At 44.4% G+C, this 13,092-nt stretch overlaps 1 protein-coding gene and 1 long non-coding RNA gene across 2 annotated transcripts in view; one reads left to right on the forward strand and one right to left on the reverse strand.

Annotated features, from left to right (window-relative positions):
* The window catches only part of SEC63 (SEC63 protein translocation regulator), a 54,651-nt gene extending 54,481 nt beyond the window's left edge, over positions 1 to 170 (reverse strand). Inside the window, exon 1 of the mRNA XM_021553824.3 lies at positions 1 to 170. Coding sequence (XP_021409499.2) covers positions 1 to 124 — 124 coding nt within the window. The 5' untranslated portion in view covers positions 125 to 170.
* Positions 156 to 13,092, forward strand: part of LOC146767876 (uncharacterized) — a 25,275-nt gene continuing 12,338 nt past the window's right edge. The window contains exons 1-2 of the long non-coding RNA XR_014953709.1: positions 156 to 469; positions 12,657 to 12,758. This is a non-coding gene — a long non-coding RNA (uncharacterized LOC146767876). The remainder of the gene's footprint in view (positions 470 to 12,656; positions 12,759 to 13,092) is intronic.

Here is a 13,092-nt window from a genome sequence, read left to right on the forward strand (position 1 = left end):
CGGCGTGCTGGTCCCGCGGCCACAGGTAGTAGGTGGCGGGGATGACGATGAGCCCCACGAAGCTGGTGAGGAAGTAGAAGAACGTGTTGCCGCTGTCGTCGTACTGGAACTGCTGCCCCGCCATGGCCGCGCCGGCCGCCCGTGCCCGCCGCCGCTGCCGCCGGCGGCCCGGTGCCGCCGCCCCGGGATCGCGCGAGATCGCAGGCGCGCTGCCCCGCCCGCCCCTCGCCGGGCGGAGCGGAGACGTGTCACCGCTCAGCCACCATAGCCCGCGCGCGTCACGGCCTGCCCGCCGCGGCACCCGCCCGGCCGCCCATTGGCGCGGCCGCGGCCCCGCCCCCCGGCAATCGCCAAATCCCGGATCCGGGAGCCCGGGGAGCGGGGCCGGTGGTGGCTCTCCGCTCTAATGTCCCTGCTAAAGCAGGATCAGAGCGCCTTCGAGCCATCAGAGCGCAGAATCACAGGTTCGGTAAGGCTGAAAGAAATTTCTCGATCTCGTCCAAACCCCTCTGCCAAGGAGTGGGTGACAGCACCTAGAGCAGGTGACAGGAATATCTGGAATATCTCCAGAGACAGAAGTCACGACCTGCCCGGCAGCCTGTTCCAGGGCTCTGAGACCCTCCCACGTAATGTTCTTCCTCATGCTGAGGTGGAACTTTTTGTGGTTTAGTTTGTGGCTATGCTCACCCTTTCACGGTGCACCACCAAAAAGTGTCTGGCACCATCCTCTTGACAAATGCCCTTGAGTAATTTATATGCGTTGATGAGACCCACTCTCAGTCTTCTCCAGACTAAACAGGCCCAGCTCCCTCAGCCTCTCTTCATAAGAGAGATGCTCCAGACTCCTCATCATCTCTGCTGGACCATCTTCAGTAGCTCTTTGTCTCTCTGGTACTGAGAATCCCAAAACTGGACGCAGCGCTCCGGACGTGGCCTCACTAGGGATGAGTAGAGAGGAAGGATCACCTCCCCTGAGCTGCTGGCCAACCCTTCCCAACGCACCCCAGGGTACCTCTGGCCCTCCTGGCCACAAGGGCGCTGCCCGCCCATGGTCAGCTGGGCATCCACCAGGAGTCCCAGGTCCTTCTCCAGAGAGCTGCTCTCCAGCACATCTGTCCCAGCCTGTACTGGCACCTGAGGTTATTCCTCCCCAGGTGCAGTATCCTACACTGGTCCTTGTTGAACCTCATTAGGTTTCTCTCCGCCTAATTCTCCAGCCTATCAAGGTCCTGAATCCATTCAGCAGGATAGGATTGCATACATACGGTTCTTGATGCATCTCCAATGAGGGGAACTCCATGACCTCTCTGGGCAACCTGTTCCAGTGCTCAGTCACCTGCACATAAAGACATTCTGAGTCATGTATGTGTGGAACTTCCTGTGCTTACGTTTCTGCCTGTTGCCTCTTGTTCTGTTCTCTTCTCTTCTCAAGAAGAGTCTGGGAACAGGAAAGTATTTCAGACATAATAGAGTTCTCAGAATTCAGAGGGTGGACCCTCATCAAACGTGTAAGAGCAACAATTTAAAATGTGTCTAATTCCGAATTTAGTTGTATGCATGATCATGCTCTACAAGGGGATGTGACCCTAAAGGTGTGAAATCAAAAGTAAAGTACTGTGATGATCCTATTCACATCATTAATGGCAACTTACCTCCTTGAGGGAGAAATGATTGCTAATCATGCCCATTTGTGGGAATATACTCATCTCTACAGATTCACGGTCCAGTGTACAGCCACTCATAACTGCAATCCTATAAAAAATCTCACATTTTGAGTTCTTGTAAGCTCAGGCTATGGGAAACTATGACACAGAAATGGGTGATGGCATCCCATGCAAGAGAAGCATTAGGCATACCTTAGAAAGAAGTTCTGTCCCATTAACAAAGACTGATGTTGGAAGTGGAGAGAAAGATAACACAATGCCGCAACCAATGAGTTGAGCACCAAATGTCCTGGTGCCATGATGTGGTAATCTGTGAATAGATGAAATCTCTAGTTTTTCTTGGAAATTATTTTGTGTTAATTATTTTTTTTTATAAAAGATTCTAATTTTTTTCATTGATACACTCTGTATTTGCTTCTGTTTAGATCCTTGTAGGTTCATAGACAAAGTTTAAGATATTTCCTTCTATGTCTTTTGCTATATACCCTGAGTGTTGTACACTCCCTGCAGTGATGGCAACTCTTGCAGTAGATGTTTTGGAAGATCCCTGAATGCATTAAAATTCATCTCCCTCTGGGTTTCTAGTCCTTAATGTTTTACAGCAAGGCAGTGAAAAGTTGCTGTGCACAGTAAAGAAGACATGACAGGTAAAAACCTACACATGTAATCAGACCAGTTTTGTAAGCAGAGGAAATGTTCTTCCTCCAGCTGTGTTCATTTGCTGAGTTTGCTTCTTCAGGCAGATAAAGGGACAGAGCTTTCACAGACAATTTTGTTCCTGCAGGTTTTGTGAAAGCAGCCTCTTAGATGAGGAAGGCTTGTGAGGGCACCAGCTTGAAGGACGAGCAGTAGGTGAACCAAGATCTTACAAGGCACTGTAAAATACACACAGGAAGCAGCATAAGTCAGTGTCCTGTAGAAAATCTCTGGTCAATGTATTCAGCAGATCACAGGAGTCAGATCAGGAGGAAAGCAGGCACTGCTTCTGTTGCAGATCATCAGATAGTTTCTTAATGCTGTTGCTTCGCTACTCAGTTACAGATTTTTTGTCTGTTGTTGGCAACATCACTCCTTTGCCCCGTTGGTGTGTGAGGGGATTGGTTGCCTGTGGCATTAACTGACCTAGTAAGGGAATCATAAGGAGCTGCTTTCAGCCTTATCCTCTTTCTGCCTTCTCCCTGCCAGCCTGTTCCAGGTATTAGCCAGGAGCCACTGGAAAATAGGGCTGGAGAAAAATAATTCCTGCCATCAGCTCTGATATGCAGGTTTCCCCAGCCAGAAGGGGGATGCTCCATAACTGAACAGCAGTGAGCAGAGACCATTCTAACCTAAACCCCTATGGTTTATTTGAGTGCCATTCCTTACCCAATATCCCTATAAGTGACATGATCCCTTGCTTCCCAGGAAAAAGGAAAAAGCAATGTTTCTTTTTCTCCTCATGGCCTGTCTGAAAGGTCACCCTGGTGAAAACAACCCCAGGTCCTTGGCTTTGAGAACCAATGTGGTCCACTGCAGGTGAAGATATCATTATGGGATATCTTGATTAGATAACTATTTGTAACCTAGAGGAATCTGATCTTCCCAAAATGCTCTCAAATACTTTGAGGGCCTGTTATGTCAATTCACCAAAGTGTCCCTTTTTTGCAACACAGCCCTGTCGTGCTACTAGCAGTTGTCATGAGCCCTTCCACATAAGCCAGGTGTGCACAGGTGGATTCTGCAGCCGTGGGGGCTGCCCCCAGCATCTCACAGTGCACTTCTGCCATCCACCTGGCTTTCCTTCAGCACCCTACACTAGGTTCAAGTTACAGAGTGTCACACACGTGGCATTGGCACAGTGGTTTCACAGTCACTGGCACCTCTCCTGCATATCACCTGCTGGTGTTTCTGATCTCATGGGAGATTGTCAGCTGCTGATTTGTCTCTACCACACCTTCAGGCTTTTATCAGGCTTAGTTACAAAACTGCAGCTGACTGAGTTCAATCCTACCTTAATCCCTAATCATATGAGCCAGGGACCCAAATTACTGGCAGAAAAATGTGTGTTTTGACAAGGTCCCCAGATCTCTGTGGAAGAAAAGTAGTGACAAACCTGGTATGGTGCCAAAGATGACAATTGGACTGGTTTAGTGAGTAGGAATGGTGAAACTTGGAACAATGCATCTGTAACAGATACGTACTTTCCAAACAGAATAGAAGATTTTATGACTGTAAAATGGAAATAAAAACCTAGGAGATATGTTGTATGCTGTGGGAATTTGTGTCCCACATGTCATGACTGTGCTAATCTTCTGTGAGGTGGTGGACTGCCTTGTCACAGCTGCACAGCTGACAGTCTGGGTAGCCAGGATCTCAGGAGGTAATGAGGCCGGCAGATGGTGCTGTGGAAATTTGGCATAGCAGACACCATAGCAGGGCTCCGCTCTAGGCTTAGGCGGAATCAGTAAGTCGAAAACAGACTTTTCTGTAAAGTCCTTTTTATTAATAGTCCTCCAGATCAAACTAGGCACCTCTGAAGATGGACCCAAACAAAGAAATCCCGTGGCAATTATACCTTTACAATCTACGTCCACCTCTTATGTGACAGCTGGGATCAATGGTAATATTAGAGTCTGGCGTCTTCTTACTTTTTATTGATTTGCTTGCTGTTTAGTTAGTAGGCAGTTCTAAGTGGGCATCTCCTTAGACAATACAGTGGTTCTGTATCCTGTTTCTCATCCTCTTAGGTTGTTTTTTTCTGGTTCTGTAGTTAGCTACTCAGCATGCTGTAATATGGATGTCACAGCACATATACAACAATCTACAGGCTTTGCACAGTCTAGCTATTAATGTTTAAGCTGCGAATGCTAAATTGAAGCTAACATCTTCTACAACAGTCCTGCCTTTGTTTTTATTAACAATGCTCTAACATGGGAGCAGAATACTCTAAGGTGTTGAGTAAAGCAAGTGTTATCACATTTAATAAAAAACAAACATTATTTCAAAGATCATAATAAAATTGAATAACCTATAAAGAATTCATTTTGCCCAAGCTCCTAATCTGGTACCCAGGAGGTGAGTCAATATTTTTGCTAAAGTATTGGTGAATAAGTAAATCCATAAGTGAATTGGTAAATAAGTATGAATTCCATACTTCTTGGAATCCTGCTGAAATATTGTCTTCTTATATTTTTTTGCATTAATTTTATTTGTTCCCACAACTTTGGACATTGGCTGAAGTCCTTCCACTTCGGTCAATGTACATGCAACAACTGGTATTACTAATTGTGCATGCCACCCCTTGTGAAGCTAAGAAAATTAAGCTGCTATCACTAGTGAGTGTTTATATTTACATGCTGCAGCCATATCCCTATAATCTATTTGCAATCTTTGGAATGGGAAAAATGCTCACGGTTGATTTCACAAATCACTTTTGTAGGTAATAATTTATGACAGGTGGGACAGGTGACTCTTTTTGCAGCTGCTTAGACACCCAGATCTGCCCATACTTGTAGTACTTGATTAGCCACTGCTTCCATTCTTCCCTGAGCTTCATCATAGAACCACTCAGTTATCAGTTATTTCTTCAGTAAGACAGGTTTCCCCCTACTGTTCATATTCCATCTTCAGTCTTGCATTGCTTCCAACTTTTTCCACAGTTCCTTTTCTTCACTTGTCACACCTGATTGGTCATAATCTTTCTGGATGGTCAACATCAGGCCATGAGCTCTTATCTGAAGTAACTGCTATGATGTTCGCTGCTGGTTGACAAACTGTGGCCTTTGCTGCTGCATCAGTTAGGACATTCTCTTGGCTGATTAGGGTAGTGTCCCCTGTACAGAATGGACAGCAAACTACAGGAATTTATTTGGGAAGTTGAATTGTGTCCAACAAGTCCCACATTTCTGTTTCATTAGCCACACCTTTTCCTGAGGAGGTGGGACACCCCTATTCTTTCCACAATATTGCATGGCATATGCCAAAAGCACACTTAGAATCTGTATAAATACTCACGTTCTGCTTCCCAGGCATTGCTGCTCAGGCAAAGGCAATTAACTCTGCCCCTTAAGCACTAACTGTTGCTGGAGGCCTCTGGCAAACAGTAGGATGATCCATCTGTGAATAAAACAAGACCTGGGTTTTTTCTGTCTGTGATCTGCTCATGCCTCACTCATAGTCTGGATTACATGTCATGTCAGTAGAGCTCTTCCCCTTCTCCTGATACTGGTAATAGTGTTGCCAGGTAGAATTACCCATTTACATTTAAAAGATTTTGTTTGTATTTTTGTGCACATTGGCACATTGGGGAGACACTTACTTGTGAAGTAATTCAACTCTATGTGGCATGTAGATTGTAATTGGGTACCCTAATACTAAAGATGGAGGTTTTTTCCCTATTGTAGCTGCCACTGGCATGGACCTACTGTACATTGGAGCTCCAGCTGCCACCGGATCCACTTAGAATAAAATGGTCTTCAATGAGGTCTTAATTTCAGCATTAATACTCCACTATGCAGTCTTTTTTTTTTTTTTTTTTTTTTTTTTTGGTATGTATATACAGATCAAAAGGCGTTGTGTAGTCTGGAAGTCATAAAGCTGGAGCCAAAACCAAGGGCCCTTTTATAGCTCTGAAGGCTTTTTCCCATTCTGGCCCCCATGTAATGGGTTCTATTTCTTCATTTTTTATTGTTTCAGCCAGAGATTACATTAGTTCCACTAATCCTGGTATCCACAGTTGGCAAAACCCAGCTGCACCCAAGAATCCTCATAGCTGGTTGTGGTTTTTTTAACTGGTTGTGGTTTTTTTAACTAACCAAAGAAATTAAACTATAACCTTTACTCTTTCTATATCTATTACTTGCTGTCCTTCCTTTAAAACAAATCACTCCCATTTGACACAGCTGGAGCTTGGATAGAGATATGCCCTTGGTTGCTAAGGCAGTACATAAATGTTTAATATCTTTCAAACAGTCATTGCAATTTCTACTAGGTGTTAGAAATAAATTATCTACACATTGCACTAAAATTAATCCACCAGGTAACGGAATATCCTTTAAATCTTCTTTTAATTTCTGAGAAAATATGGTAAAAGAGCCATTAAACCCCTCTGAAAGACAAGATCACATCAGCTGAAGTCTCTTCCAAGTAAATGCAAACGAGGGATGGCTTTCTTCATGTGTGGAAATACTGAAGAACACTGCAGTCAGATCAGTCGCAGTAAAATAAAATATGTAGCCCAGTGCATGATTTGCAAGAGTGCAGGAGAGGAATCTGGCACTGAGGGGTGTGAGACATGCTGGTTCGTTGCTCTCAAATCTGGAATAAATTGAAACTCAGGATACCCATGTTTATCCAATCTGGTTTTTTCCAGCTGGTTACAGTGGGGTTTTATATGGGAATTCAGGCACTTCCAAGATTCCTTGGGCAAGATGCTGACCTTGGTTTTGATTACTTTTCCCTGCTGCCGGGGGATGGGATGCTGCTCACAGCAGAGGGCGCGCCTCCCTTTGCTTTCAGGCGTATTTCGGCAGTCCCCGACTGACTCCGCGTTTCCTTGGGCACCACTTCCAGCGGCTCAGGTATCTCCAGGTCGGGCTCCTGAGCTTCAGATGTTACACATACCCCCGTGATTGTCAAATCACGACTCCGAATGATAGCTGTAGTTGTATATCTAGGGCTTGGGGGCGATCTCTTCCTAACAAAAAGACAGGCATGGTTCTCCTAATACAAATCTTCTTCACGTCCCTTTATTCCTATTTCTTACTATAATTTCCACATCCCCTAAACTCAGATTTCCAGTTCCAGTTATAATGAGTTCTTGCCTTCAGTCTTAGAAGATTACTTCATGATTTCTGTCTTACATCTCCCATGACCAGCTCCCCATGATGCCCCCTCGTAAGTAGTGATCATTTTCTTTGCCAGTGACCGAGTTTCCCACAGTAATGGGAATGGGAATGACACCTTTCCTCACATTTAATTACAAATCTTCTCTTTTTTTTTTTTTTTTTTCTCAAATATTTTATCTGACCTACCTCTGCCCTCTCTTCAAGGGGGAAATCCTTTCCTTCACCCTCTTAGTTGTAAACTCTTCGCCAGTACTGCCACTAAAAGACTAGCCTCTTGTTGCTTTTCCTGTTGCTTTTCCTTTGCAAGTTCAGCTCTATGTGTGTTTCTTCCCATCCATCAAACATAAACATGTAACATAAACATAACCATAAAACTTGGGGGCTTATGTAATGTCTCTCCTTGCAACCCAGCCATATGTTCTTTAAAATATTTCTGTATATCCAGGGTGATCAACAAATACTTTTGCCCCTAGCTCATTGTTAAAGTTCTGTGTGGTCATTCCTCTCTGTTTTGATAAATCCCACCGTGATCATCCCCAATATCACTAAGGTGTTCCTGTACCTTCTGCCTGCATTCCCATACTTTGGTCCAGTTCACTTCAGATTCTCCACAAGCTCTAATAGCTTCCACTAAATTATACCTCAGTTCGGGGCATCCCTTTCACTATGCTGGGTACATTCCCCATACCTGTATGCCAAATTTGTGTGCCTTACTCTGATAAAGCCATGCACACCTCTCCTACCATGCTTCTGAGCTGCAGTTTGAACCCACTTGAAGCCAGAATATCCAGAATGTAGTGGTTGAATTTTAGCACTCATTAATCGTGTCTCCTGTCCCAAAGTTCTCAGGTGATGCCAGTACCTGGACATTTGGAGATTACAGCTTCCAACATCTAGTGCTGGATGTCTAGAGTCCCACTGGGTCCCCAAACTGCTATGGAAATTACACACAGCAACCACCACAGCAGAGTTCAACTCCAAGCTTTCACCAAATCAATAAACTGAAAAGAGATTTTTCTACACAGTCCTTTTTATTAATAGCACTACAGCTTGAGCCGGGTGTCTCTGAAGAGGGACCCTGAACAGAGAGATCCCTGGGCAATTATTTCCTTACAATCTAAATTCCCCATCCCTCATGCAACAATTCCATAATATTGAGGTCTAGGATCTGCTGGTATTGCATTAGTTTGATTTTCTTGCTGTTTGAGTACTAAATGGTCATCTTATCCAGTAAACAGTGCTTCTACATCCCCTTTAACATCCTCTTAAGGATGTTTTGGCCAATTCTGTAGTTAGCTATTTGGCATGTTGTAATATGGTTATTACAATTCATGTGCTGCAGTTTATAGGCTTTGTGCACTCTAGCTATTAATGTTTAAGCTGCTAGTGCTATATTTCTACAAACTTCTTCTACAACAATGGCAATCCAACACAATGCTGGCATATTCTCCATCTCATGCTGCTGCCAAACAAGTCCAATGAGAAGGTGATGAATTTCCAATGATTTGCCAATTTTGTAAGTATACTAGTTCCCAGTAAAATGCAATGTGGGGTTGCATAAGACTAGCATATCTGGGCCATCAAAGCAACAAAAGAAGAAGGCTCTTAGTGTGTTTAGGTGAGAAAGAGAAAAGATAACAGGTTTATATGGCATATTTCATTTAAATGGTCACTGCTAACAAAACAGCTTTTTGTGAGGGCTTCACAAGAACCTGTCGCCATGGAAAAGCTGCAAACACCAGAAAGACACCAGGATCTGCCCTGTGTGTGTCTGGGATCCACCTCAGGCTGCCCAGCCATGTTGGGTGGGCTCCCAGTCCCTGTTTTGGTTCTGCTCCTGATCCACACTGCAAGCCATGTTGCACAGGAGTCTTTGTGTTTGGCCCAGCTATTTTAGAAATCTTCATTCTCTGAGTCTATCCTGCGACACAAGATGGCCCATTCTTCCAATGACTTCCAGTCAAGAGTTTAGTGTGATCATACTGAAGAGCCATGAACCCTGTTGGATTTTTTTATGGGAATAAAACTAGTGTTTTCCAGAGCTACAGAGGTGTTCTGACATGACCACACAAGGAAGAAAGGTCCCATGTTTTAACCTCTTCTTGGACTACCTACTGGAGTATAGCTCCCTCTTGGGATTGCCCCATTGCCACCTCAATGTCCAATTTGCTTCCCAACAAGGGTAAGAAAATATTTATTTCCTTGGCACACTTCCTAATATTTTTGTGCAATTTCCACAAATATCCCCAAAGATCCACTCCTGGATAGGCACAAATATTGTGCCAGACCAATAGGAAAGGGATGGGGAAAGTGAAAGAGATGAAGGGCAGGACTGTACAAGTGCTGCTCAGCAGAACTAAAATATCCCTGAATTGTCAGCTGTTTCCAGCACAAATCAAATCATATCCTCCTCATATCAGCCACTGTGAAGAAAGTTAACTGTATTCCAGGGAAAACCATGACAATGGGAAAAGGGAGCTTTCCTGGCCAGTGTGCTGAATACTGCAGAACTTCATCCAGTGGGTAGTTTCAGAGGAGAGTAAATTGTGGGTTATTCCTGCTGAGAGGTAGCAAATTCAGGAAAAAGGTCCTGGGGCAAAGTGCTAGCAGCTTGTATCTCAGTAGTGCAGAGGTTAGTGGCAGCTCAAAACCCCACAGTGCTCCTAAATAAAGTGCAGTGCCAGAAGAGCCAGTTAAGAGGGAAGATAAGAGCTTAAGCACCTTATATGCTCGTCTGTAACATTTGGGCTGTGACTTTCTGGAGTTTTACCCTTAGTAGAAATCCAGTGGCTGAGTTCCATCAGGAATCAATTTGGTTGGCATTTTGGCCTACTTTGTTCTTTGCTGTTGCTTGCTAGGGAGTAACTGTGAGGATGCAATACTGAAGTTGAGCAGTACTTTAGAAGATGAGGGTTTCCCACTGACCTAGGGCCAATGCCCTCCCTTCCTTCCTTCCTTCCTTCCTTCCTTCCTTCCTTCCTTCCTTCCTTCCTTCCTTCCTTCCTTCCTTCCTTCCTTCCTTCCTTCCCTCCTTCCTTCCCCCCTTCCCTTCTCTCACTCTCTCATTCCCCTTTTCTCTGTCTTTCACCCAGCTGCACACAGGAAGCAGCTGCAAGCAGCCCACACCATGAGGAGGTGCAGGCTTTGCCACAGGGCACTAATGCCAGCAATATTAGCAATGCAAGCTGGAGCACGGCTGCTGCTTCTCTTGGAAGTTGGTTAAGTGTTACAGCTAAATCCAGCAACCGGGACTCAGGGGTATTATGAGGATAGGCACAACAAAGATGCAGTAAGTGGATTATCTGAAAAGTCCGCACCCCCCTTTTTCCCCTCTGAGTTTCCCATTTTTGTTTAAATTAACTATTCTATGCCATATTGTTAAACATGACCTAAAAATGATGCAATAGCACTGCCTTTAGAAACAGAAAATCATTTGTAAATTATGCCCACTGCTTGTGACTCAAAGCTCTCCAAACTATATCTGTTTTGATAGTTGACCTTGCAAACTCAGGAAGACAGAAGTAAGTCACAAAGATTCCTGTGGGTTAAACTATTTTCCAAGCTGATTATGAAGCTTAGAGCTCAAATGGTCTTTGCACAGAAACTCACAAAATACCTTTTCTTTTTCAAGGGTTATCACCACCTAATTCATTTTACCTCTGATTTCGCATTAGAGGTACTGCTTTCTCTTCTGCTGCTCAGAAATTGCTTGGGAAGTGTGATATTATGGTCCTCCCCCCAAGTCTGCTCCAATATATAGCAGCCATCTGTTCACCATGGCTGGGCTTTTTTAACAGATGTTGTTTGAATGTTTAAAAGAGGCTTTCCTTGACTTTTTATTTATTATGATCACAATCATGCTGCCAGTGATCAGAAAAAATTCACATTGACACCATTGCCTGGCTGCTACCTGTGCAAGGTTTGTCCAAGAAATAGTGGTAAAACCTTGAATGTAATAAATCATAAATTAGAACCAGACAATGTCCTGAGTTGGAGGGGACCCACAAGGATCACAGATTCCAGCTTGTGGCCCTGCACTGGACAGCCCCAAGAATCCCACCTGTGTGCCTGATAGGGTTGTCCAAACACTTCTTGAACCCTGTCAGGTTGGTGCTGTGATCACTTCCCTGGGGAAGTGATCACTTCCACGCTCCAGTGCCTACCCATCCTCTGGGTGAAGAATCTTTTCCTGATATCTAAACTAATCCTCCTCAACACAACTTCAGGCCATTCCCTTGTGTCCTGTTACTGGTCACCAATATTATGCACAGAGGCTTGTATTGATTTCCAGAGAGTTTTTATCAGCTTTCATTTATGATATTTAATTAACTACCATTCTCTAATTTACTTTGTTCATTGCTTTATTTTAATGGGCAACATTGTCTGGGTTTAGAAGGACATTTCAGAAGGCAAAGGATGAAAATTCTTTTTCATCAAGATTGAATTCTAATAGATATCATGGCAAAAATAAAAAGGACTTCGAAAATTGTTCCTGCTGGCTGAGCTACACTTTCCACTGGTGGCTGGAGCAGACACCTGTTGACCCATACCCTTGTGTGTAGAACTAGAGGAGTGATGGGAAAGGGCAACTGAAATGATCAAGGAGATCATCTGAAGATCATCTTATGGGGGTCAGAGAGGCAGGCTGGGGCTCTGCAGAGGAGGTGGCTGAGAAAGGACATACAAAGGTTCACAAAGCTTTGGCAACAACAGCCAAGTGGAACAGTGACTCACAAATACTGCATCAGCAAACATCAGTATGGGGGAGACTGGAGGAAACAAGTAGGAGCTTGGTTTAGAAGAGACATTTGTTAGGCTGATGGCAGTGAACCTCTGTTGCTGGCAACTGCATAAACCTGGGGGAGTCAAATGGTGTCAGCTAGTTGACTAAGGAATTAGATGGACAGTAATAGATCCATAGGTGGATGCTAAAAGGGCTAGGCTAGGGCATACCCCTGAACATCCCTAGCACAGTAGCACTAGATAGATACAGCAGAGAAAGGGGCAATGGACTGCAGAAGGTGCCAAGGCTCATGTGCTCTCTTCTAATAGCCTCTGCCCAGTGAAAGCACCAATGTGTGCTCATATTCATGTGTACCCACTGACTTCACTTCTCACTGAGAGGTTTCTTTACTTCAAAAAATTACTTTTTTTTCCCCACGAACAGGTTTCTTGGCTGCAGTGTAATCAGCACCTGCTTGAAGACACTTTGACTTTTCTGCCTCTGCATGAGAAATGTCCAGCCCCAGCCCCATCTTCCCCAGCCAAGGTAATTTCCACTTGGTCTCAACCATTCCAGATGAGATCATTCATACTACAGGAATTGGCTGTAGGATCAGTCTGGCTACACATTTCTGTGATACTCACTTCAATGCTGCCCATGGTAAAAGATGGGAAGTTTGCAATAAATGAATGGGGTGAAGCCTCTTTTGTAAGGCCTTTGGTGCTGTACTCTGGTCCTGTCTTGCTGAGCTAAAATAATAGTCATGGGCATGTCAGGCACAGAGGGCAGGAGTGCAGGGAGAAGTTTGAATCAGAGGGATTTAGCCCATCTTTGCAGGGATAAGGACATGCACATCTTTGCTTTGTCCTGACCACACAGT

This window comes from Lonchura striata, chromosome 3 (assembly GCF_050655825.1).
Source record: "Lonchura striata isolate lonStrDom1 chromosome 3, ASM5065582v1, whole genome shotgun sequence".
Lineage (NCBI taxonomy): Eukaryota > Metazoa > Chordata > Aves > Passeriformes > Estrildidae > Lonchura > Lonchura striata.